The sequence below is a fragment of the Talaromyces atroroseus genome (assembly GCF_001907595.1).
Source record: "Talaromyces atroroseus strain IBT 11181 chromosome Unknown scaffold_6, whole genome shotgun sequence".
Lineage (NCBI taxonomy): Eukaryota > Fungi > Ascomycota > Eurotiomycetes > Eurotiales > Trichocomaceae > Talaromyces > Talaromyces atroroseus.
The window spans coordinates 1023114-1046774 of NW_017971438.1; the positions used below are offsets into that span (position 1 = coordinate 1023114).

A 23661-nucleotide genomic window follows, 5' to 3' on the forward strand; every position below is an offset into this window, starting at 1 on the left:
GGGCGTCCAGCAGCACAACCTCTCACGAAGCTGGATATTTATCGTTGTCTGCTCGGCCAGATTAAAGAGGGTGGATGAATAGGCCCAAAGGGGCCATCGGCAGGTCTCAATACCGTCTTGCCTTCTTTGTTCTGTTCTGCTGGTCAGATGCAATAGAAAATAGAGTGTAGAAAAAAGAAATGGTTGATGCTCGTTCGTTCTTGGCAGCATTCCTACAAATTAATCGTGAGCTAAAAAATTCGTCTCTGGCCGGTCTGCGAGCAAGGGATCGGAAGCTATTTCGCCATCATCCTCCTCCTCCTCCTCACCACTACAAGGCAGATACTGAAGCACTACGACGAGCGAATAATCGGCGCGCCAGAAAAAAGCAAGCCCGCCCAGATTGAGCTGGCGTTGAGACTTTTCGGGACTAGCCCAATATAAGATTAACACTGACTAAGGGAAGCACATCTAAGGTTGGGCGGCTTCCCATTTCCATTTTCCCTTGATTTCATTTGCAACCTTGAAGTCTTTCTCTCTCTCTCTCTCTCTCTCTCTCTCTCTCTCTCTCTCTCTCTCTCTCTCTCTCTCTCCCCCTCACTCTTTTCTCTTCCTTTCTTTCTTCCTGCCTCGCTTCTTCACTTCTTTCCCACTGTGTCTCTCTCCGCTCTCCAGCAACTCGGAGCGGGCGTTTCAACCTTCCAGCGCTTCCTGCCACTCGCCGTCATTGGATACGTCTGGCTGCTTCTCGCACCTGTAGGCAATTCCCTGTCTTCCTCTCTCTTCCATCCTTATCCACCTACCCCTACCCATCGTCCTCTTGTGCGTCTTCATGCCCATTTGCTTGATAGCTTGTCGCCGCGTCTCCGCTCCACGCGCGCCGGTGCAGATCAAGCCAAACCGCATTCTTTTTTCTGCTCCTGGTCTTGGTGACGATTATTCTTGCTGCTTTTGCTACTTCTTACTCTGACTGTGTACATTCTCGCGCGCGCGTACGGCCTTTGTCCCACTCTCACTCCTGTTTCACTCGGGGGGCTCTTTTTTTTTTTTTTTTTCTCCTGCTATTTTGATGTGGTTTCTTCCCTCTTGGCTCTCCCATTATTAGTCTCTCTCCCTCCGTCCCCATCCCATCCCATCCCATCCACTCGCGCTTGTCTGATATTCTCTCTCTTCCATTCCATTCCTGCCCGCCACTCGAGCTGCTGAGTTTTTATTCTTGCTGTTTCTCCCCCCTTCCCCACATCCGGCGCATGAACGGCCACTCTGGCTTACCTCGCATCCTTGTCTAGTCGTTCTTGTTCATGTTGTAGGGCGTTGCTTTCCCACAGAGATACAGGACACTAGTCATGTCCACGGAGTCTCTGCCATCATCGGCTGAGCCATCCGACTCTGTGCCCACGCCCGCCACCGACAACAACAACAACACCACCACCACCAACAGCACTCCTGCTGCTGCTGCCACTACCGACAACAACAACAACATCATCATCATCAACGGGTCGGCGGCTCGCGGTAAGTCTCGCCATGCCGCAACGCCCTCTAAGCCTGACAAGCCCGAAGAGGCCAAGACAGTCAACGGCGCGCACTCGCAGCCCATGACTGCCTCCGACTCGACCTCGTCCGAGGTGACTGCTGTCATGGATGCTGCCGGCGCTCCTTACAGCACCCGGTCGCGCGGCCGCAATGGCGCCCAGCGTCCCAACTATGCCGAGGACATTGAAATGGACTTTGAATTGGCCAGTCCTGCCCCGGCCGCTACCAAACCTGCCTCTGGCTCGGCTAAGCGTAATAATCATAGCCAGAACCAGAGTGCCAATGGCTCTCCGTCAAGACTGGCCGACAGCGAAAAAGGTCCCGCGGCCAGCACCCGCAAGAACCAGGCCCAGCCCAATGCCGCTGCAAAGGACGCGATTCCCGGCACCTCAACGTTCTCCGCCAGCGTCTCCAGCAATGGCGGCTCAGCGGCTTCGGCAACGACGCGGAAGCGAAAGCAGCCACCCAACGGGGCCGCCCCCAATGGCTCTGCAAAGAGGCAGCTCACCACCGCATCTAGTCCCAAGCGCGACATTCGCCTTTCAAACATGATGACGTTTGAAAACTCCGGCGCGCGCTTGAAGAATGGGAAGCTCAAGGCCGACGATGGCACCGTTCTCGAAGTGAATGGTACGTGCCTTTGTTCTGTATAACCAAAATCAGTTCTGTCTTGTAGTCATAACTAACGCGCACAGATCATGTCTATTTGATTTGCGAGCCCCCAGGCGAACCATACTACCTGGGTCGCATCATGGAATTTCTCCCCGCAAAAGGGAACTCATCCGGCCCCGTCGAGATGGTCAGGGTCAACTGGTACTACAGACCCAAGGACATTCAACGCAGAGTGCCAGATCCGCGCCTAGTCTTTGCGTCAATGCATTCCGACCCATGTCCTCTCTCATCGCTTCGAGGAAAGTGCACTATCAAGCATGTTTCTGAAATCACGAGTCTAGACGACTATCGCAGATTAAAAGACAGCTTCTGGTACGACAAAATGTTTGATCGATACATGCATCGCTACTACGAGGTTGTGCCGACAAAGGACGTGATCAATGTACCGAGCCACGTCAAGAAGGTTCTCGACGAGCGATGGAAATTTGTGCTATGCGAGCCGGCACGAAAGAAGGAGCTTACTGGCGCCGTCAAAACGTGTATCAAGTGCGGGCTATATGCTGCTAGGTAAGATACATTTTCATCGATATGTGCAGAAAAAAAAATTATTCATGACTGACTCAACCCAGTGCCGAGTCGGTGGACTGCGCCGTGTGCCACAATACTTATCACATGAACTGCGTGAGGCCGAAATTGACGAAGAAGCCAGCGCGCGGATTTGCTTGGGCGTGCGCTTTGTGCAGTCGCGCGCAAGAGCGGAAACTAGAGGCGCGCAACACTCCCTTGATCGGTGAGGCTCTACCAGAGGTGGAAGAGGATCTCCCTGAAGAAGAGGAGGAAGAGCCCGCCTCGAATGGCACTGCCGTTGCAACTGGACGAAGTAGCCCTGCAATTGATGACAGCAAGAAACCTGCGCCTGCTACGGCCGCTCAAATCGCCCAAGCGAAAATGTGGCCGTACCGATATTTCGGCATCCATTGTCAATTGGAAGATGCGCTGGACTATGACGACCGCATCTATCCTCGAGCAAGCTCTCGTATCGGCACACGGCATCAGGCGATCGTTAGCCCATGGTATGGCAAGCCTGTTGAGTACGTCAAACCACTTGATCCGAGAAAAAAATCGAAAGCCTCGGGTAAAGGTGGAACCAGCAAATTGTCCAAGGAGACGCAAGCCGCTATCGAGGCTGAAAAGCAGGACAGACTGAAGCGTCCGTGGGTCATGGATGAGCCTCCGGGTTACATACGCCGAGGCGAGGATGAACCAGTTCCGCTCAATGGCAAAGAAGTCCGCACCGCAGATTTACACTTCAAGTTGCCTGAGCCCAACCAGATTCCCTCTTCTAGAGGCGAGGACGACTTTCCAGCGCCAGAATTGAGCCTTGAAGACCGGGAGAAATTTATCGACGAATACATGATCAAAGCTAGGGATCTTGCGGCCGAGAGAGGCCTTCCCAAGTATCACACAAACTTCTTGGACAAGGCTCTGGAGTATCTTTATTCAGAGAGCTTCAACGTGGACGCTGCACTCAAGCGCCTCAAAAAGGCAGATCTTTACAAGGAGCTTAAAGAACCGAAGCTTAACAAAGAGCAAAAGGCGCTGTTTGTCGAAGGTGTTTCTAAATTCGGTTCCGAATGGCTTAACATTCGCAGGTACATTGGAAATATCGAGCCTCGACACGTCGTCCGTTATTATTATATGTGGAAAAAGACACCCGAGGGTCGTAAAGTCTGGGGAAGCTACGAGGGACGCCGTGGAAAGAAAGAGGCTAAGCGAGCGGATGCTTCGTCTAAATTACTAGATGATATCGCTGATGAACACGATGATTCGGCATTTGACAACGACAAGGCAAATGAGAAAAAGCGCGGTTTCCAGTGCAAGTTCTGTCTGACTCGCTCTTCTCCTCAGTGGCGTCGTGCTCCTCTTACAACTCCTGGTGCTACTGTGCCAGCCGAACCCACCTCCTCGTCATCGTCGTCAAAGAAGGGGGATAAAAGCGTCCAACTCGCCGTGGCGCTGTGTCATCGATGCGCCATCATGTGGAGGAAGTACGCTATCGAGTATAAAGACGCCGATGAATTAGCGAAGAAACTTCAAGCCAGTGGGAACAAAGCCTGGCGTCGCAAGTTGGACGAGGAGTTGATGACTCAAATGCTAGTTTCAGACGAGACGCCAGCCGCTGCTGCTGCTGTACCAACAGGGGCCGGCGCGAACGGGTCTTTAGCAGCTGAGACCACAACGGAGCCAGCTAAGAAGAAAGCACGAACGCTACTAGATAAGGATAGTGCGAGCACATCGGCTAGGAACTCCGTCGAGCCACCTCCCAAGAAGAAGGTAGTTGAGAAACTCGTTGAACCCGCACCCATCATTCCAGATCCGCCGCGTGCAAAGACACTACCATGTGCAGTTTGCAAAAAGATCGATTCTACTGGAGAGAGCAGCGTTACATGCAAAGATTGTCGACTTACGGTCCACCGAGGCTGCTATGGAATTGAGCCTGAGAGTTGCCACGCAAAATGGCTCTGTGATATGTGTTCGAACGACCGCAATCCAATAGTTTCGACGCGCTATGAATGTGTTCTGTGCCCTGTCACTTTAACGGAACAGGAGTTGATGGAAGCACCCAAGTCGACGACGAATCATAAGAAGAAATCTGAACGAGACCGTGAGAAGGAAAGATTGGAGAAGGAAATGGTTCTAGAAGCCATTAAGCTTTACCAGCAGCGACAAGAAGCTGTGTGCAAGCCTATCAATCCACGGGAGCCATTGAAGCGGACTGTGGGCAACAACTGGGTTCACGTCAATTGTGCGGTCTGGAATCCAGAGATCAGGTTCGGAAGAGCGGAGGAGCTGGAGCCAGCAGAAGGCTTTGGTCTTATTTCTCGAGAACGCTACCGAGAAACGTGCAAACTCTGCAAGACTTCGAACGGAGCTTGTGTTTCGTGCCATTACCCGGGTTGTAATGCCAAGTTCCATGTCGGATGTGCGCTTCGTGCAAGTTACATATTTGGCTTTGATGTAACGCCGGTCAAAGGGTCGCGCAAGGACTCGACTCTTATTATGAAAATCGGTGGGGAGGCTGGATTAGTGGTACCGAGCATCTGGTGTTCCTCGCACGCCGTGCAGACGATTGTTCATGATATCAGCGAGCCCACTGATCATGAGGGACAGAGTGCTTTGGAGCTTTACGTGCGAACTTACAAGCAAGCCGATCTCAGCTTGACAGGAACCGTTCGCAAAGCCGCGCATGTACCGCAGCAACAGCAGGTTCATCCTGTATCTCAAAGCAATGGTTCCCATCGACGAACTTCTACCATCAACAGCACTACCGGTGGTCCAGCAAGCATGGGCGAGAGGAGGAATTCTACGGCCACGATTCAGGATACTACAACGGAAGCTGTTTCGACTAGTGCTCCTGCACCAGAACCTGCACGCCTGTCAATTGGAGGCAAATCGTGCGTCTATTGCCAAACAAATTACAGCCCTCGATGGTGGCGGGTCGACAATCAATACAAGGGCGGCATGGTTACCAACGGCATGGGTCATCTAGTGAATGGTGGTGCACCACCTATGCACTCGCGCACCATGTCGTCGACATCAGGGCCCTACATAATGAACGGCGATTACACCAAGCAGAATGATGTCTATGAATGTCACAAGTGTCATATTAAAAGGCCAACACCGCCACCTCACACCTCACCCGAAACATACCAAACCTTCCCTACTCAGCCTGCATCGCTAGTTCCTATTCAACCTGCACTACGACAGGCTGAGTACTCGCCATTTATGTCTCATGGACATCCGGGTGCACAGAATATGTTGGCAGGCCGTCCTCATCCTGGTCACCCTGCGCTGCCAGGTACAGCTCCAGCTCCAGCTCCCACGGGCCCTGAGTGGTACAGTAGTTACGACAAGCAACCTGGTCATGGGCTTAATAGCACGGGACGCCACTCCAATGGGTTTGGTCAGCATGGTCCCTTTCCTTCACCGGGCCCATTGCCTCATTTGAATGGCTACGTTAGTGGACCAGCGCCGGCTCCGGGAGGTACACCTGCGTCTACACCATCTCACAGCCATGGACCAAGCCACCTCGGACCTCCTCCAACAACCACTCATCACCCGGGACCAGGACACTATGGAAGCATGCCATCCACCTTACCGCCGCCACCACCGCCGCCGCCGCATTCATATGTCGGTTCTGGGTATGGACCACCGCCTATGCCGTCGCCGCATGTACCCCCAGCGCGGCCGTTTGGGACTTCGATGTCACCGCCTGATCTACACGCGAGCATTGTGCATCATTCGCCATCTCACGGGCTCAATGCGGGGCCACCGCCTCCTCCGCAGCGACCGCGCATGTACTCTGTTGACCGGCTGGGACAGTCGCCTTCGATGATGTCCAAGGTCGGAGATCAGCTGCCAGGTCCGTCAAGTTTATCGGATGAGCGACCTCCTAGCAGCGGGCGATACTCTGTTGCGGGTGCAAGTGCAGGTCCCAGCGGAACGAACGCGAGCAACACGAATGGCAGTAGCGGAGCCAGCGCAAGTCCGTCACTGAAGAATCTACTTTCTTGACAAGCCTGAATAAGAAAAAAACAAATCTACGTTGGTTATGGGGTGGGGCTGAATTGTACAATATTTATTCTCATTCTGGTTTGGTTTGGTTATTGTGTGTTTTATCTTGCGAAACAAGAGAAAAAAGAAAACAGGAAAAGATAATAAACGAGGGAAAAGAAAGAAGGCGTTGCATTTGGGAAGGACAAAAAAATAACATGAGTTTCTTATTTATCATTCTCGTTTCATTTGTTTCTTTTTTTTTCATGTGTATCTATTATATCCTCATTGTCTGGCGTTTTGATTGTGGCCAAGGGAAAAGGGACCTGCTTTTGATTTAGAGGGGATAATGCATTCTATTTATTTCTATTCTATTTAAAACAAACACCGATTCAAGCGAAGCCCTGTTTAAATCAACGCCATTATCCAACGTCAACCAATGATCCAATGCGCAACACACCGCCATGAAACAGCCTAGCAAAGCAATACTACTCCTCATCAGGCAGTAGGTAGGTATATCACCTTGCCATTAACCAACTAGTCAACCTAAATCCCTTCCGATCTACACAATCGTACATAAGTGACTATACAAGATAGGTTACAACCCGTTGGCCCTGCGTGGGTACTCCGAACCTTTTATTCCGTGGTTATGTTATGATAATTTATAAAATCAACTATGGAAGAAAATGTTGGAGAATGTTGGGGAGTGGGAACCTAGAAAGGAATGGTCTCCATTTTCTGGTCGATTAGGTTTTTTTTTTTTAAAACGTGGCTTGTTTGCTTGGGCCGGGGCCGAAAGGGTCCCTGTTATGACTGTCAGTGACTATTGACTACGGAGTATGAAGTATCGACTACGGACGAAATATGTACGGTGAGAGGGTTTACTTGTGTACGTACCCCCTAGGGTATCTGTCTGGCAGTGCTCGCTTGCGTGCTAGCCTGGTGATCTGACCGGGCTGGTACGATGGATGATGATCCATGACCTTGGGGGCCAAGTATCACTACTCTATCTACTACGTACTAACTAACAAACTAACTCTGTACGGAGAACAGCCCTCTATCCTATGGATATGGCCGTACAACCACATCCTCGGAAACCAATACCTGGTGTCAGACAGCAGCGGTAGTTAATGCTTATCAACATTAAAAATTGGCTTATGGACTTTGCGACTAATCCTGCTTCTGGCTAGATGGCTTAAGCCCATCCCTTGCTTTGGGAGAGACGGCGCGAGGTGGCTGATAAGCCTATATCTAACCGATGAGTATGCGGTGGCCAGTGTGCGGTAATTTGGTACCTCGGTATTTGTTCCTGGCCGATACCTATGTAACCTGTTGGGTATGCATTGTGTTCGGCGGATGGGATTGACTTGTAGCATTGCTACCTACCTGGTCATAGGCAGTTAGTTACATTATATGATCGACATCCACTATAGACATAGGTATGTATATGTGTATATATATATACATCGCCGAACTGGCTGTCCACTCCGTCCTCCGTCGCCGTCTGCTTGAGGCTGGAGATTTCATATTTAGCCTATCTACTTACTATCCACGGAGTAGATAGAAGTTCGTCCGACAAACACACGAGGCGTACGTATGCTCTGCAGCATCTGCGCGCCGTCTGTCTTGGCGGGCGTCAAAATGGATGAAAGTTTTGGCCCCTGTTGACTCGTGGACGATACTGTAAGTGTACGCTAACTAGCCTGGCTTAGTTAGCAAGGAAGCTCAGGCCGAGTGAAAGTCGGTCTACCCCAGGAAAAGCCTAGCCTATCAAGCATTACAAGGTAGTTCCTGTTTGGGTTAGAGGCATGCACGCAATTGTTCTATTTCACGGGATGATCGGTATAGAGTAGGTATATATATATTATATATATATATATGCTACATGGTACGGAGTGTTGCTATAACTAGTAGTATATTAACTATATGCTATGCCGACATCAGTTGATAACTTCCCACCGGCAGAGAATTTGTCATCTGAGTACCTAGGCTACGCATGCAACTGCATATGTACTACTACTAACCATGGTACAGGTTGCATGTGCAAAGCAGAATTTTGATTGAACGGCAAAGACTAATGCCTGACGATCATCATCATCGTCATCCCACTGAATTTAACTCTTACTTAGACCGTGCTAATTAATCTATCTAGTATTTGCAAGATTCAATGATAAATCCACCAAATTTTATGCACCATCCCGATAGTAGTATCTATGCAGTACTCGTACTCTAACCGCCCTGCAGACACCCTGCAGCACGACAAGCTGTCCGGATATGAAGAACGTGATGCTATATATATAATGTACATGCATAGAAATATGTTCATAATTTATACCCTACCAAACTCTCTGTGGCTGAGCGGGCAGCGCCACTCTGATTGGTCGCCACGCGACGGCAATACCTTATGTAATACATACCGCAAAGCTGATTGGCCTGCTGATTCTTCGCTGATAATCCATCATCATTATATCAAGTTTTGGCCCCAGCACAAAGTCCTGAGTTAGATAGCCCTACGACCGACCAGATTACTCGTTAGTGACATGCTAAGGCCCAAACTGGGCCGATCTCCGTGCTCTAAAATTATAATTACATTTTCGGCATATCACATTGGCACATCTTCTGCGGGTTAGACGCTCGGCTAATCTGCTGTAGTTACATTGCTATTTCATTCATCATACTATATAGTTAATTAATCGTACAATGAGCTTATATACGATGGAGAGTTGATACGTGGTAATCATTGACGTAGTACGTACTCGTACGCAACAAAGTTTACTCTGTATACTGCGTACAGGAAGAAGGATTCTAGAAGATCGAACAACCAATACAACCGGCCTAAGTCGATGGAGGATTATCGCCCCCCCCCTCTTCTTCCCCACTTGGGCCGACTCCTTCATTACGAGGCATGTGCACAGATAAACGAAAACTCGAGAATATGCACTCCGTACTACGTATTAATCCTAGAGAAAGCAGAGGAAAATATAATAAGCAACAATAGTGTATGCGCGGAAGCTTGTCTGGCTGTCTGTTTGGCTGTTTCCTCTCCCGGAGTATTTATTATTGGACGAGTCATGCTGATGAACAGTCGTGATTGGACGATTGAACGATTGCATCGATCCACCGCGGCCCTCTCATTGGCTGGACAATAACATACTCCGGCTGGATTGGGAAACGAAGCGGCCTGGGCATCCGTCATGTCTTGGCACGCCGTATTATTCGTGTTCTTATCCTTTCTTGCGTAAAAGTTGTTAAACCGCAGCCAACCGCCGCCCCGTCACATACCGTATCGTATAATTACGCCATCTTCCACACCCATCTCTTTTTTTTTTTTTTTCCCACGCTAGTTCCACCCGGGCGCTAGTGCACCGCGCTGACTCGCAAGCGGCCAACCACGGCGGACCAGACCTTCTGGAAGGCCAGCAGAAAGCTTCTAACTTATCATCGCTCCTTCCCTTTCTTGAGACCTTTCTTTGCCCCCCCCACCTCCTCCTTCCTTCTTCTTCGGACTTGCTCCTTCCTCCTGCCTGCCTGCCTTAGCGCCTTGCCCGATCCGCAAATCGACGCTGAATGGACCTTCCCTTTCTATTCTTCTTCTCGTCGTCCAATCCTCGCTCTCTCTCTCTCTTTTCCTTGTCTTCGTCTCTGCTCTCACTTCTCTACTTACTACTACTACTCCTACTCCAGTCCTGCTAGTCGCTTTGCACCCTGCAGTCGCCAGTGCAGTCCACCGTCCTTATTTCTTACCCTATCTCTATCTCTTCTCTCTCTCTACACACTCCTTCACCACTATCTATCTATGTAAGCAACTACAACTACTCATCTTGGCCGTCACACACACAGTCTCTTGTCCAACCTTGTATAATCGGTGCGCTTACTCTCGCCTCCAGATTGTGTCCGGCCTCAATTCTGCAGCCTATTGCATCTGAACTTGTCAAGAAACGACTCGTCTCCATTGGAAACCACAATCAATCGCAATCAATACATTATAATACTCAACAAACATCGCCCACGATGAGCTACGCCGTCTAAATCCATCGTCACTATATACCACATCTTTTATATAATTACATAGATAGATTGGATGCCAACGACCCTTGTCTGCATGAGGAGGGTCCTTTCATGTCCCGGTGGATCTCAGCTGCGACTATAACACATCCCAAGTCAGCGTGGTCCACGAAACGGACACCAGCAACAGACACAATGTCTTATCAATTATGCGATGCCGTCTACATCGACGACCGATTCAAAACGGAAAGATGGGTGTACCGAGAGGAGATACTGGAGCGGAGTGACGCCAATGAACTGTCGACGTTGTTTCCAGACGTGCCACCTAGACTCCAGAATACGATGAAAGTAATCTCGAACATTTGCAAACAAAGTAAGGCTCTTATTTGCATGTGCATGTCAGTCGATTGAGGGCTTACCTTTTCCGTGTCAATTCTCATAGTCTACGTTTGTAACTCGGCCCAATCTTTTGCAGCCGCTCTCGCTCGTCTGAGCGACCAAAGTGGACCAGACTGTACGCCTATCTTCGCCTTTGTCGATGTTGAGTCGACTCCAGCTGCTGCTGCTTTACGTCGCCAAGAAGCACGGGATACCGAAGGTGATCCTTACGCTCCCGTGTCAGAAAAATTCAGCTTCTCTTCCGAGTCCCCCGATTCATACGGAGTTCAGCTCGTAGCTCTCCTATCGTCAGATTTACAGTTGCTAGAAGGCCCCAAACTCATCACACCGATTGCTGTTATGCGGACTCCAGGAGGTTTGGGCGAAGAGGGTGAGGGTTTGTCGCCTTCGAAACTTCAACAGAAATTGTGCTGTCTTTCACCTACATTTGTCACTCTGCCGCAACGCTGTTTGGATGCAGGTGCTGCTGATGTGCTTTGTCAACCATTGGAGGATGCCCGTGTTGAGAGCCTGCTCGTCCATGCTTATCGGATAAAGCGATCTGCACAGAAGGAAATGACGCGGTTTTTGTCGGTCAAGAAATCCAGGAAACAGTCGTGGGTTGGCGTTCACGGCGAAAAGCCATATTCATATCTAAGGGAGGCAATGTAAGTTTTTCTTCTTGAATTTTCTCATCAAAAATGCTCCTTTATCTGACGTTACCAAAATAACCAATTAGGGTATCAAAACTGTTGAAGTCGATATGTAATCCAGAACAAGTGATTGAGGAATTTCATGATGGGTACGTATCTTCTCGAGTTATCTCTTTCTTTCTCTATTTTTTTATTCCTATTTTCTTCTTCTTTTTCACACCGTTAATGACATCCTCAGGGATTTGGATATTTCGCCTGATCGAAAAGCTATCATAGAACACGAGGTTGGTGTGTGGAGGTTTTCTGCCCACAGCCTCTCGGATGACGAACTTGTACACGCCGCCTTTGCCATGATTGGGCATGCTATGGCAATGCCCGAGCTAGAGCCCTGGCGATTGACCAAAGGTTGGTTTGGTTCTGATTTTATCAAGATGAATCTATATTAACATACTACTAGTCGAACTTCGCACTTTCTTACTGGCCAGCCGCGCCGCATATAATTCATTTGTCCTCTATCACAACTTCCGCCATGCAGTGGACGTACTGCAGTCTGTCTTCTATATCCTCGTCACAATCGGCGCTCTCCCTTCCTATAACCCTGCTACTACAAACACAGTAGCTGCCCCCAAATCTCCAGTAGCATCGCTGATTTCCCCCTTTGATGCTTTGACTCTCCTTATCGCGGCGATCGGCCATGATGTCGGCCACCCCGGCGTGAACAACGTGTTTTTAGTGAACTTGAATGCGCCGCTAGCCCAGTTATATAACGACAGCTCTGTCTTGGAAGCCTTCCACTGTGCCGCCTTCTCCCAGATTCTTCGTCGTTACTGGCCTGCAGCTTTTAACGATGTCAAGATGCGAAAATTGCTCATCAGCTCCATTCTTGCTACCGATATGGGCGTGCACTTTACGTACATGAGTCGCATGGCTGAGCTGCAAGGAAAATACCATGAGAAGGAGGATCTGACAGCCTGGACAGCGCAGGAGCGAGATACCTACAAGGCTCTTATGTGCGGGCTGATTATTAAATGCGCCGATATTAGCAATGTGGTAAGCATCTGCCATTAAGGGCATGGAATGAAGAAAGAAAAGCTAATTTTACCTCTTAAAGGCCCGACCCTGGAAAATAGCAGAACAGTGGACCCATATATTACAAGAAGAGTTTGCTCATCAAGGCGAAATGGAAAAGGAAATCGGCATGGAAACAGCTCTGTTCGGTGGGCCTCCTGAATTAGGCAACATACTCAAACTCTCTCTCGGGCAAATCAACTTCATGTCGATATTCGCCATACCTCTATTTGAAGGAGTCTCCAGCCTCTGTCCAGATATCAAAGGCACCGTCGAACAAATCAAAGTGAACAGAGGTCGATGGCAAGAAGTAGCGAGCCAACAACAAGCGTCTACCACTACTGTCGGCCCGTCAGATGCGCAGCGATCTTCACGGTCACTCAGGTCTGCAAAAAGCCAGACTCTCCCGGTTTCGTCGGTACAGGAGAACAATGTCCAAGCAGATGAAGACTCGAATGCTCATATCACCTTGGACCAACCTCCTACCCGTTTAGCCTCGCCGCCATCCCCAACTGCACAAAAGAAGTTTGCAGACGATAATATTGACCTCTCACAGACGACTGTCTCAGGATTTCAGACAGAAGCAGACGGTGATTCTGACGACAACCCGCCCTCTGAATATCAATCGAGTGAAGAGGACAATAGCAATACATGCAAATCATCAGGTGCAACTCTGACGACGCACAATGTGGAACCTGACCGGGTGTCCTCTTCCTCTCGCCGTGTATCGCGCCGTTCGAGCTCTTACGGAGCCGGTAGGGACACGAGAACGCAGAGTGAAAGCACTACAACGAATACGGTGGCAACTCCCACATCTCCAGCCACAAACGCAACCAGCTTCGTTACTTTGGACAGTAGTGATGAGAAAGATTGTGCTGCGAGTGGGTTGAGCAGTGCCAGTGACGTTTGCCCACTGGATGAAAATCACTCACGGCCATCTTCATCTGGAATATACGCAGTTTCTGACCGACAAAGACTCCGAACTAACGATCGCAATCCTATCTCCCAGAAACCACGCTCGTCTCAAGGCTTCGAAGAGTTTGGCAAAACCCACCATGTGATGACCGCTATACTGGGGAATGCTTGGAGCGGTCGCGAGTCTTCAGCCGATAGTAAACATCCTACTTCACATCGTTCGCATGAGCAGCTCACATCTTCAACTCGGCATAATCTACCACGGAAAAAGAGCCGTTTACGATTGGCATTTTGGAGGCGAAAGCCTCAATCTCAACAAGAGGCGGGTAATTAATATCTACAAATGACCCCCGTTCAACACTTGGTCTTGTACGACCGGGCGATTTTATATAGTCGCAATCCGACAGTCTCACGACAACCAATTTTTTTTTTTTTTCTTCTCTCTGTTCTTTTCACCACGTCACGGAGGTAAAATCGACACAAAAAGGCCAGTGTTCTGGCTGACAACGATCTTTAAGCGAATTTCATTATCTTCATTATTTTGTACCAACCGAACATTTGACGATAGCAACAACAACAACATCAACTGAATTGGGCGGATGACATCATGTTTATTTGAGTACGTGCATTGGATGGTATATAGGCGTCATGGTGTATTGTTTTTCTGTACAGTGCCGAGTTGGGGGGAGGCGATGGTGGGTATTTATTGTTGCTTTGAGCGTGCATCTTTCATATATCCCCATATTTGGATCAAGGGATCTATCTGTATAGGATCTAGGGTTGAGCTACTGTAGCTAGTAAGTATTGAATGTGAATCTTCTAGTCTGTCTAAGCAATGGAATTAATCAAGGTAATCAACAAATGGGAGCACCCCCGAGCTGTAGACTTTTCTAAGCACCATTCGCAGTTTGTCAATTTTTGAATGAATACTTAATTTCTGCCTATAACAATCACGTAGATCGAAAAGGTAAGTTCTCCCTTGATCCCGGACCCCGACCATATGGTACCATTTGGTGGTCCGCTTGCTTTTGTTTCCTGCGTGGTTGCTATATCTTCTTCTGACCACAAGCCGAATTCCAACACAGATGGCCTATCCTCCGTAGTCTCGTGCTCCACGATTTGGTAGCACCAATGGGTTAGATCAACGAGGTGGATACAGAAAAAACCAATTAGCATGATCAACGACGTAAGATAGAAAGGAAGCAGCTCACAGCTTGTCGTTCGCCTTGTCGGATCGCAGAGAACCGGGGTCCGCTGTCCTCAGGACCCGGTTCTTGTCCGCTATGGCTTCGAGAATCCTGGCTAGCTGCGACTTGATGCTTTTCAGCTGTTGAGGGGACAGTGTATCCTGAATCCGGCCCATGTCCTCTCCAGGCACGCGTGACATAGCTACGAAGTAAATCTGACCACCTGGATACGGCATCCACTCGTTCTGCTGGCCCTCGACAAAGATCTGATGCTGTGGCCCGTGGCCAATGCTATGAACCAGATCCATCAAACCGACTTCGAATCCGACGTGCCGGTCAGCGACTCTGAGTGTTTCTTCGACATCATCGATTAAAGGGAAGTGCTTAGGGTTGAGATTATGTGATTCCAAGATTAGTGGATGTAGAAACAGCAATGGCATTCTGACATACTCATATGTGATTTTTAGCATTATTGGCATGTCTTGGTCCAATTTTCGCGCCAATGTCAAAAGCATGTCTTTGAGCCAAAATGGCATCAAGCCACTCGCTAAGCTGGCTTTCGATCTTGACCTTGCGGCCGCGGATTGTGACCATTCGTCCCTCCCAATCGTAGTCCCAGCCATTGTATTCTCCAGTCCCCTCCATCTTTCCAGGCAATTGATAGATAAGCCAGGGGAGTAGAGCTTGTCAGAAAAGCTAAAAAGCTCAGGAGGACCTCAAGGAATTGTTAGGGAAAAGAAAAGTGGATAAGAAAACGAAGACCTCCCAGGTAGTAAATTTGTTAGGAGAGAGGATAGGTGCAAATGAACTGTATTTATGGGTTGGAGGCTCATTGAAGCCTAGTTGCGGTGCCTATTCAAACATTGGTCATTGACAGTCATTTCATTGTTCATTGTATGGCCTTTGAAGATTCTTGGTGCTAAGGCCGCGTCGAATGGGGATATTTCCATTTTAAGTAATACATATATAAGCAAACAATGACACCCCTTTCAGGACAACATGCGATTGAAATGAAACAGTACAAAGGTGCACATATTCCTCAAACCAATAGCAACACTGTGTCAAACACGAGATACGTGTGGTCGGAGAAGTGAAGACTTTCTGGACGTTTTTCAACGGCAGTGAGCCCTGGGTAGAGTTTCTGGTGACGAAGTTCGGTAAGAAGAGTCCTCAAAATTCCCAGATGCTTCTCTTGGATATCAATATCATTAACGATGTGATGTAGGCCAGATCGCCCTTTACATGGAGCACTACAACTGTCGTTATGGGTTCTTCACAACCTACAAAGGCACTTGTTTTCTGAAGAGGGTGGCCGCAAACAAGTTCCTATACTCATCGGCCGTTCGATGCAGCCAGGCCAGCTCGCCCCGAGAGGTCTCAGTGCGCGAGGCATTCCTATTTTTGGCTGCTATGGGTTACAATGACAAAGAGTCATTCTACGAGAATGTAGGCGGTGAAGATCTGGTAAGAAAAGAGAAATGCTTAGACGTATCGAGTCATCGGCTGATTTAGTGTCTTAGAAGTTGAAGGAACCGCAAGCCCCGAAAGACGATCGACTCGAAGGACGGAAAGGAGGGGGGGGATATGAATTTGTCTTAAGGGTGCGGTCCGGAGAAAGAGGCCGAAAATGATGGGTAGTAAGTAGGGGAGGAATACATCTAGTTGATTCACAAATGAAAACATCCGAAAACTAGATATTCCTGCCGGATTGCACAACGTTCCTGAACTGCCTAGCTATTGAACTGCTACTTTATTATCTTCCTGAACAGTAAATGTATTAGTCTAGCCGCTAGGTGGAAGGCGTAAGTTGTTGTCTGTATGGATTACCTGAACTAGAGGCACGCCGTTTTAGGGCTACGCTTAGGTGTACTCAATTTATAATCTATAACTGAGTCATTGTAAGACAATATCCGGAAGATGCTTTTTAGACCTAACGTCTATTCTAATACTTACGGCTAGTACTAGGATACTATTCCAGCTCTGTTTTATACCGCTTGGCCGTCGTGCACCACTTGAAGTGGGTTTCAGTGAAGAGGAGTTGCGCATTTGCCACAATTGCCTTGGGTGTTTTCTCTCCTCATTGCACCATGTGTTGCCTCATATGTGCTACCTCTGCAATGCTAGAGTTGTGCAATGCACAGGTGGCTGTGATAGCTCCCTTCAGCTCTTTTGCCTCGACCGTCTTTCCCCGCTCCCCGTCATAACGAGGACTGCGTTCATTGATTCTCCCCTCTCTATATCTCTTTCCAGTCCAATGAGGTCATTTTGCAGGCCTACCGCAATATTAACTAACTTTTGCATAGTCAAAATGTCGTGTGTGTCATAACCAAGAGGGTCGGATTCCACTCTAATAAGGGCGAAGAAAGGGGCGATTCCGATCGTTTGGCTTCGAATCTTCAAGTAGTTTTGCAAATCACGGTTTGTGTGACCTTGCCGGAATCCAATCTCCTCGATGAAGCCACAAAATACATGACAGACCTCATGAAAGAACTCGGTGGCTGCGGCTTGAGACAGGTACCGGCTTGGTCTTTTGGTCCATGATTGGGTGGCAAGCGTGAATTCTCCATGTATGCCCAACACTCTTTGCAGGGGCGACGCTATATTGTTCATGGCTTTGGGAGGTGTGGCAAGATTATGATCAGGTATGTCCAGCTGTTAGTAATTAGCTTCGCGTTCTATCTCTCCCTTCTTCCAAGGCCATTTGTCTTATCAGTACAAGTACTCACATCAAGAAATATGTGGTTCTTCAACACAGCTTGTGCCCTTTCAGATACGGGATCATTTCCCTTTTTTCATATCCACACAGCCCGTCACTCGACTGCATTACGAACGCTGAGGATAGATGTCAAAATGTCAAAGTGGAGCAGATGGAAGGAGAAACTTGGGTTTTCTGAGTGATTTTAGTCGCATTTCGCAGACACCAACTCGAGGTTCAAGCAAGAGAGCTGGAAAGGTGACTACATATAACATACGGAAACTAGCGTAGTTAATGTCTGCCATCGGGCAGACAGTCATTACTCGTTTCTAAATAAAGCAGAACTAGCGAACATGGAACAGCGATTTTGCTCGGGATTCGTCCCGGCTACGCATGACTAGTAAGGACGAACTGGAAAACCAAATGCAATGAGTAAGACCGACTCGCAGATTGCAACGCTGACATTGTCCTACTGCAACTGTCTATTACTGCTGACTCATGTTTTGAATAGACCGATGAGTCTCGCCTCTAATATATCTAGAAGTAAGTTGTCTGTGCGCCATGTTGAAGGATTTCCTAATTTGGGGGACGGAACGTCGAACGATAAGCTAGCGTACACGATAGAAGCTATAGTAGTTCTGCTTGGTTAGTGAAACTCTCGGGCTTGACCGAACCTCTGATACAAAAGCCGTATGCGTTGGTTAGTCAGAATTTAGAGGCTTCGTTTCTTTCCAGCATGTTGGTAGAGGCTGGGTCTGAGAGGGATGTGAGCCTGTAGTTAAAGTGGTCTTCTGATACGCTGGGGGAGCAGATCTATTATAGTAAAGTCCTCAACGCTTTACCAGACTGTCATCTCTTGGGTGCCTTTCCCAGCAATGGCTTTGCACAATACCCAAGAACAGGCTCAAGAGGAAACATATATTAGTGTAACAATGCCTTTTAGTGACTAGAAAGAATTAAGCAACTGTTCAGGCCTCTTCACTAAAAATCAGAGCTTATAAAATCCAATAGCCTACTGACAATCCTCACATGCCTCTTCAGACTTGGTCTGCTCTTTCTCATCCTCTTTATGGCCGGCAACAGAGGACTGAGTGTCTTTATCACCTTGATTTGCTTTCTCCAAAGCTCTGTCCACATGTCCCAGACTTCTCGTAGGATCGGCAATATTGCGAACGAGAGATTTAAGATGTTTGACTTCTGCGTATTCGTCAGTATAAGTATATGCACAGCAAGGGCCGGGGGGAGGGGGGAAGCTCACCTGGAAATCCGCCATGCGTCTTCCGATCCCAGAGCAGGGTTTCAATCAAATCAGTGCCAGGGCTACCTGGTTCTTTTGCGCTAGATACCGATGAAGAATGGAGAATGGTCACGGTGAATACGCCACCTGTGGCTGGGACGAGCGAGACTTCGCCGAGGGTTGTGCTAAAAGTTGAGAGAAGTTCTTGAGCAAACTGTCTCACCATTTCACCAGTCAGTATATGTATGGTATACGAAAATTCCTGTGGATAGACATACATATGCCGCGCGCAGCATCCATTTGCATTGCGTGCAGTACTTGATTGTTATGCGGGGCAGGTTGACATATTGGTGGTGATGCGAGAGGAAAGAGTGGCGGGAGTGTTGGCGGATGGTCTGCTCAATGGGTGCTACTGGTTCAGTCATGTTGTCTATCAGCCATCAGATCTGCGTCGTTGGTGATGTTGAGTTTGAGTTGTTGAAGTTGATCGTGCTCTGACGTAGGGCGCCTCTCATTGGCAGATAAGCTTTTTGTAGTCATCCCACCCCTTTCCGTGCCGGAAGCTTAATTATCCCACCCGGCCCGGCCTCTTTTTTTTTTTTTTTCTTTTTTTTTTTTATATTTGTTTATTTGTCGGCTCGTTGCCTCTCAATTGGACCTCTCATACATATTCGGTTCGTGTTTTGGTCACATATCCGGTCTTGTTATTTGTTGCTCGCGCTCAGATGTTCTCGACAATACCTCGCTTCGTATGCACTCACCCAGGCTGTGGCGCCAGTTACGCTCGCAAGGAGCATCTAATCCGCCATGCAGACCAACACAACCAAACCCGCGAGATTATATGCAATGAGTGTGGAATGTCTTTTAGCAGAAGGTACTTACGTGAATTACTACCTCGCACGTATGCAACAAGGCTAACCGCTAAAGTGACTCCCTGCGACGCCACACCAAACTTCATTCCGCGACTCAGTCTGGTGATCCTGTTGATCGCGTCGCCAGGGCGTGCGATTTGTGCCATGCCTTGAAGTGCAAATGCGATCGCAACAATCCCTGCGCGGCATGTGCGCGTAGAGGTCGTCGATGCACATTCAACAGATTCGCTCATGAGAATGTGGCTGTAACTCGCAGTTCAAGTGTGGTATCGGGGTATGGAACGGACCAAGTATGTATTATGACTTCTCTCTTTCTCTCTTTCTATCATGTATGTTGTGTGTGTGTGTGGTCTGACCAAGAACAGAGTCAACGGAAACGCAGACGCGTCGACGCCGATCCGAGTGACTTGGATATGGACCTTTCTATGAACCAAGTACCATCATTGGTAGTATCAGAAGAAGAGGTCTCAGAACACCATCTCCGAACAGCTCTACGACATCAAGAATCGCAGATCCGAAATGATCTGACAAACGTACCAGACAACCAGCAGCAGAATCGGAAAAATCGGCCAAGACTGAGCTTGCGACTCTCCGATGTATTCAATTTATCAAACCATTTTGTTGCTGGCAACGATTACGCTGCCACCCATGATGCCCGTGAAATGAATACTTACATGAGCACCATCGATGTTCAGCACTATGTTGACCTCTTCTTTGATTATGTCCACCCCCGTTGGCCATTTCTGTATCGAGAAGGCTTCAGGGCAGAATCAGAGCAACCCATTTTGGTTCTTGCCGTGGCTATGTTTGGAATGTGGATTACAGAGGAGGCGCAGTTGATGAAGCTTGCTTGGATCATACGTGCTCGATTACGAGTTATATTCGAGACGCAGATGGTATGCCCCCCTCTTTCTTTCCTTTCTTCTTCTTATCGTTTCTATTCTCATTCATGTCTAGGAAAATTGGGCAGTGCACGATACCGACAGCACGAGGACAAGTCGCTGGCCCATAGTCACTTACCAGGCGATTCTTCTCTTTATAATCTTCTCCATGACAGCGCATGATGGCGCGAATGAATTTGATCATGACAACGACAATGACGACGAAAACGAAACCGACATACACCGTATCCATTCCATCTTCACCCATCTCGCGCGCACCTGCCGTGCCCAGGGCGTGCTACACTACCCAGCCATGCTGGCGCAAATCAGCATCGACGACCCGATAGTCTTCAAATTCACCAACGTCGAAGAATTCAAATGTTTCGCACTGACGCTATTCAAAGTCGACCACTTGCTATCGCCGCTGATTCTGCTCGACTCACAACGGCCAGGACAAGAGGAACAACAGCAAGAAAGAAATAATAATAGACTATCTATCTCAGACCTCCAATTCCCGCTCCCGGATTCAGGCTACTTGCACGAATCCCCTTCTATCCGTGAGTTTCTGCGCAGACGCGAAAGACAGGCTCGCGATCCTTCCGTTTCGTCGACTAGGAAGAGCGCGATTGTGGCCGATGATAGGAAGGCGATGATGGATCGCAAGAAGAATCCGTGGATATGTGATATCTTGGGCTGTGCTCTTACCACGGCGGAAGTTGACAATGTCGAGCAGCGAAAACAAAAGCAGAAGGCTTGGTTAAGGCTTGGCCCTTGGTTGGGATATATAGGAGGTTTGGATCCTGGGTTTGGATCCGGTTTTACGTGATATACATATGTAGTTATGTCTTGGGAAAGTCATGAATTGGAATGAATGCCTTGATAGAACATACTTCCTAACAAATGATGACACTCTTTTCAATCAATAAGAACATCCATAACTGATAAAGAAACAGTCAAAAATAACGTAAATAATCAAAAGAAAAAGAAAAAAGAAGAAAAAATTTATAATACAACGAAATAAATATGTAGAGTCAAACCTCAAATAAGCAAGCCAGTAAGTAGATCGTGCAGTAAGAAAATAAAAAGCACCTCTTGCTTTATAGAAAAGTGCGACAAAAAGAAAATTCAAGTTTTCCGCGGCCGTAAATGAGAGTAGATAACTCCACTTGTGCTCTTTGTTCTTTTCCATTTTTGTGCAAACAATTGAGGGTGAAAAGAAATTGAGACATGAACAGAGTCGCGGATAAAGCAGAAAAAGAAAGAGGTATAGGGAAGAAATGATCCGCGTCAAGTCCAAGATCAAGAAGAAAGAAAAATAGGAAATGGATTTTTCTTTGCCGTCATGTGCGAATAAACCAGTCGATCAAACCAGGTGCCGATTTCAATGCCAGCTGGGTTGCGATCGAATTTCGCAAAATCGGGGAAAGGATAAGAAAGAAATCGTGTCAATCAGGATAGGAAAGAGCTGTATGTTGATTTTTGGAATTATGTTAGACCTATTAGATGTTCGGGATTTCATTAGCCTATGCACGCAAGCATGCATGCATTGTGGTCTGGAAAAGGGTCGATCGTCTCATCGAGTAAAATGCAATAGCCAACCGAATGGATTGCATGTTGTGTATGGTTGAACGCGAGGCAGTGTACAAAGCGAGAGAGAGAGAGAGGAGGGGGGGGGGTAGGAGTTATCGTCGCAAAGGTGCGTATGAGTAAAGGTCGACGAAGAAGAGAAGCGGCGGAAAGGGTCGGATTCATCAGGGCAGGGTTGACAGTCAAGTGCCGATATCCATCTACATCACGGTACAGCAGCCGCCGGATTGTTGAGGCGCATAGGGGTCCTCCTTTTTATCAACCTGCGATGAGTGAGCAATAGTGCGTCATCTAGGAGCAGTAAGGAATAACCAAACGTACCTGACCCCAAACGGAAGGGACCATGAAGTCGCGGGTATTATTGCAGTAATTAATGAGTCTATTATACAAGAGTGAGCCAATTGATCCATTGCTGGTTGTTGTTGATGGTGGACGTGGAGGTGGGCGGCGTGGCAGGAAAAGCTCTGGGTCGGTCGTCGTCGAGCAGCTACGAAGAGCTGGCGGCGACGACGCCAGGGGAAAACTCACGATAAAGCAGCTTCGGAGACCTTGACGCGAGGACGATCCAAGTCCTCCTTCAGTCGACTATTCAATTCTGTCAGGCGGCGATATTTAAGATCTGCCATGCTCTGCTTCTTATTTTTGACGTCGCCGCCGGAGCGAAGTTCGTAGGCCGGCATTCTGAATAATTGCTTGTGATATGTTCCGGCGAGGCTTCCTTCGTTGGCGCGCTTTCTGTTCACTCCCAATGAATTCTTTTTCTCCTCCAACGACCAGGTATACGGGAAAAAGAAGATTGTCGCAGACGAGGTGATTCGATAACCCTTTTCGGGGCCGGGGCGAGACAAGGGCAGGTAAAGAGAGTGAGGTGTCTGAAGGGGGCAGGGACGCAAACGAAGGGAGCGACGAAGATAGCAGAACACAGAGAACACAGGACACGAGGCGGACCGGGTGACGAACGGGCTGTAATTTTCTTTTGTTTTTTCTGTTTTCGCTAGTACGGAGGGTTTTTGCTCTGGTCTGGTCTGGTCTGGTCTGCTTAGTGCTCAGTGCTCAGCAAGAGGAAACGCTCGACTTGTCGCTAGCGAAGGGGGGAGGGGACGGGCAGAGAGAGCCGCTAGTCCTTCTTGGGCCTAACCCGGCGGACTGGGGGCTGATTAATCCCTCATTCATTAATATTTTAATATACAGTAAGTTTATGACTTGATTATGATATGATACTACGGAGTACTACGTTACGTGCTGAGCAGCAGAGCAGGTAATAGTCGTAGAGCTCACCGTTCCCAATACACGCGTGCATCTTCACGACATCCTCGCGATTCCGGGCTGCCGATGCGCCATTATTGAATATCAGGGAGATATAAATAGTTGAGTATTTAATATTTATTCATCTGCATTTTCTGGGGCTACCGGCAGCCAGCTCGCCAATCGCAGCGCCGTGCTGGCCACTAGTTCGCGACTAGTATTTTTAGTACCGTCCTAGCCTGGTATCATACGATCCTACG

The 23661-nt window shown here is 48.4% G+C and overlaps 7 protein-coding genes across 7 annotated transcripts, besides 1 other annotated feature; 4 read left to right on the forward strand and 3 right to left on the reverse strand.

Annotated features, from left to right (window-relative positions):
- The first annotated feature begins 508 nt into the window (after window positions 1–508).
- Window positions 509–644: a repeat region (Identified by RepeatMasker using a combination of RepBase library and repeat library created with RepeatScout).
- Window positions 645–1325: 681 nt separating this feature from the next.
- Window positions 1326–6699, forward strand: UA08_05272 (hypothetical protein; the record flags this gene model as incomplete). Its single annotated transcript, XM_020267575.1, has 3 exons — window positions 1326–2142; window positions 2208–2691; window positions 2754–6699. The coding sequence occupies 3 exons, from the start codon at window positions 1326–1328 to the stop codon at window positions 6697–6699; spliced, it is 5247 nt and encodes a 1748-aa protein (XP_020119801.1).
- Window positions 6700–10878: 4179 nt separating this feature from the next.
- Window positions 10879–14031, forward strand: UA08_05273 (hypothetical protein; the record flags this gene model as incomplete). Its single annotated transcript, XM_020267576.1, has 6 exons — window positions 10879–11056; window positions 11159–11729; window positions 11801–11863; window positions 11953–12119; window positions 12172–12764; window positions 12826–14031. 6 exons carry the CDS (start codon window positions 10879–10881, stop codon window positions 14029–14031), a joined length of 2778 nt encoding a protein of 925 aa, XP_020119798.1.
- Window positions 14032–14904: 873 nt separating this feature from the next.
- On the reverse strand, window positions 14905–15507 carry UA08_05274 (hypothetical protein; the record flags this gene model as incomplete). Its single annotated transcript, XM_020267577.1, has 1 exon — window positions 14905–15507. The coding sequence occupies one exon, from the start codon at window positions 15505–15507 to the stop codon at window positions 14905–14907; it is 603 nt and encodes a 200-aa protein (XP_020119799.1).
- A 619-nt stretch (window positions 15508–16126) lies between these two features.
- UA08_05275 (hypothetical protein) lies at window positions 16127–17425 on the forward strand (the record flags this gene model as incomplete). Its single annotated transcript, XM_020267578.1, has 4 exons — window positions 16127–16348; window positions 16671–16686; window positions 16844–16901; window positions 17188–17425. 4 exons carry the CDS (start codon window positions 16127–16129, stop codon window positions 17423–17425), a joined length of 534 nt encoding a protein of 177 aa, XP_020119796.1.
- A 1166-nt stretch (window positions 17426–18591) lies between these two features.
- Window positions 18592–19241, reverse strand: UA08_05276 (hypothetical protein; the record flags this gene model as incomplete). Its single annotated transcript, XM_020267580.1, has 3 exons — window positions 18592–18776; window positions 18838–19030; window positions 19095–19241. 3 exons carry the CDS (start codon window positions 19239–19241, stop codon window positions 18592–18594), a joined length of 525 nt encoding a protein of 174 aa, XP_020119797.1.
- Window positions 19242–20015: 774 nt separating this feature from the next.
- On the forward strand, window positions 20016–21395 carry UA08_05277 (hypothetical protein; the record flags this gene model as incomplete). Its single annotated transcript, XM_020267581.1, has 3 exons — window positions 20016–20024; window positions 20054–20584; window positions 20646–21395. The coding sequence occupies 3 exons, from the start codon at window positions 20016–20018 to the stop codon at window positions 21393–21395; spliced, it is 1290 nt and encodes a 429-aa protein (XP_020119616.1).
- A 961-nt stretch (window positions 21396–22356) lies between these two features.
- UA08_05278 (Guanine nucleotide-binding protein subunit gamma) lies at window positions 22357–22836 on the reverse strand (the record flags this gene model as incomplete). The annotated part of the gene is made up of 3 exons (XM_020267582.1): window positions 22357–22419; window positions 22478–22535; window positions 22685–22836. The coding sequence occupies 3 exons, from the start codon at window positions 22834–22836 to the stop codon at window positions 22357–22359; spliced, it is 273 nt and encodes a 90-aa protein (XP_020119615.1).
- Window positions 22837–23661: the final 825 nt, after the last annotated feature.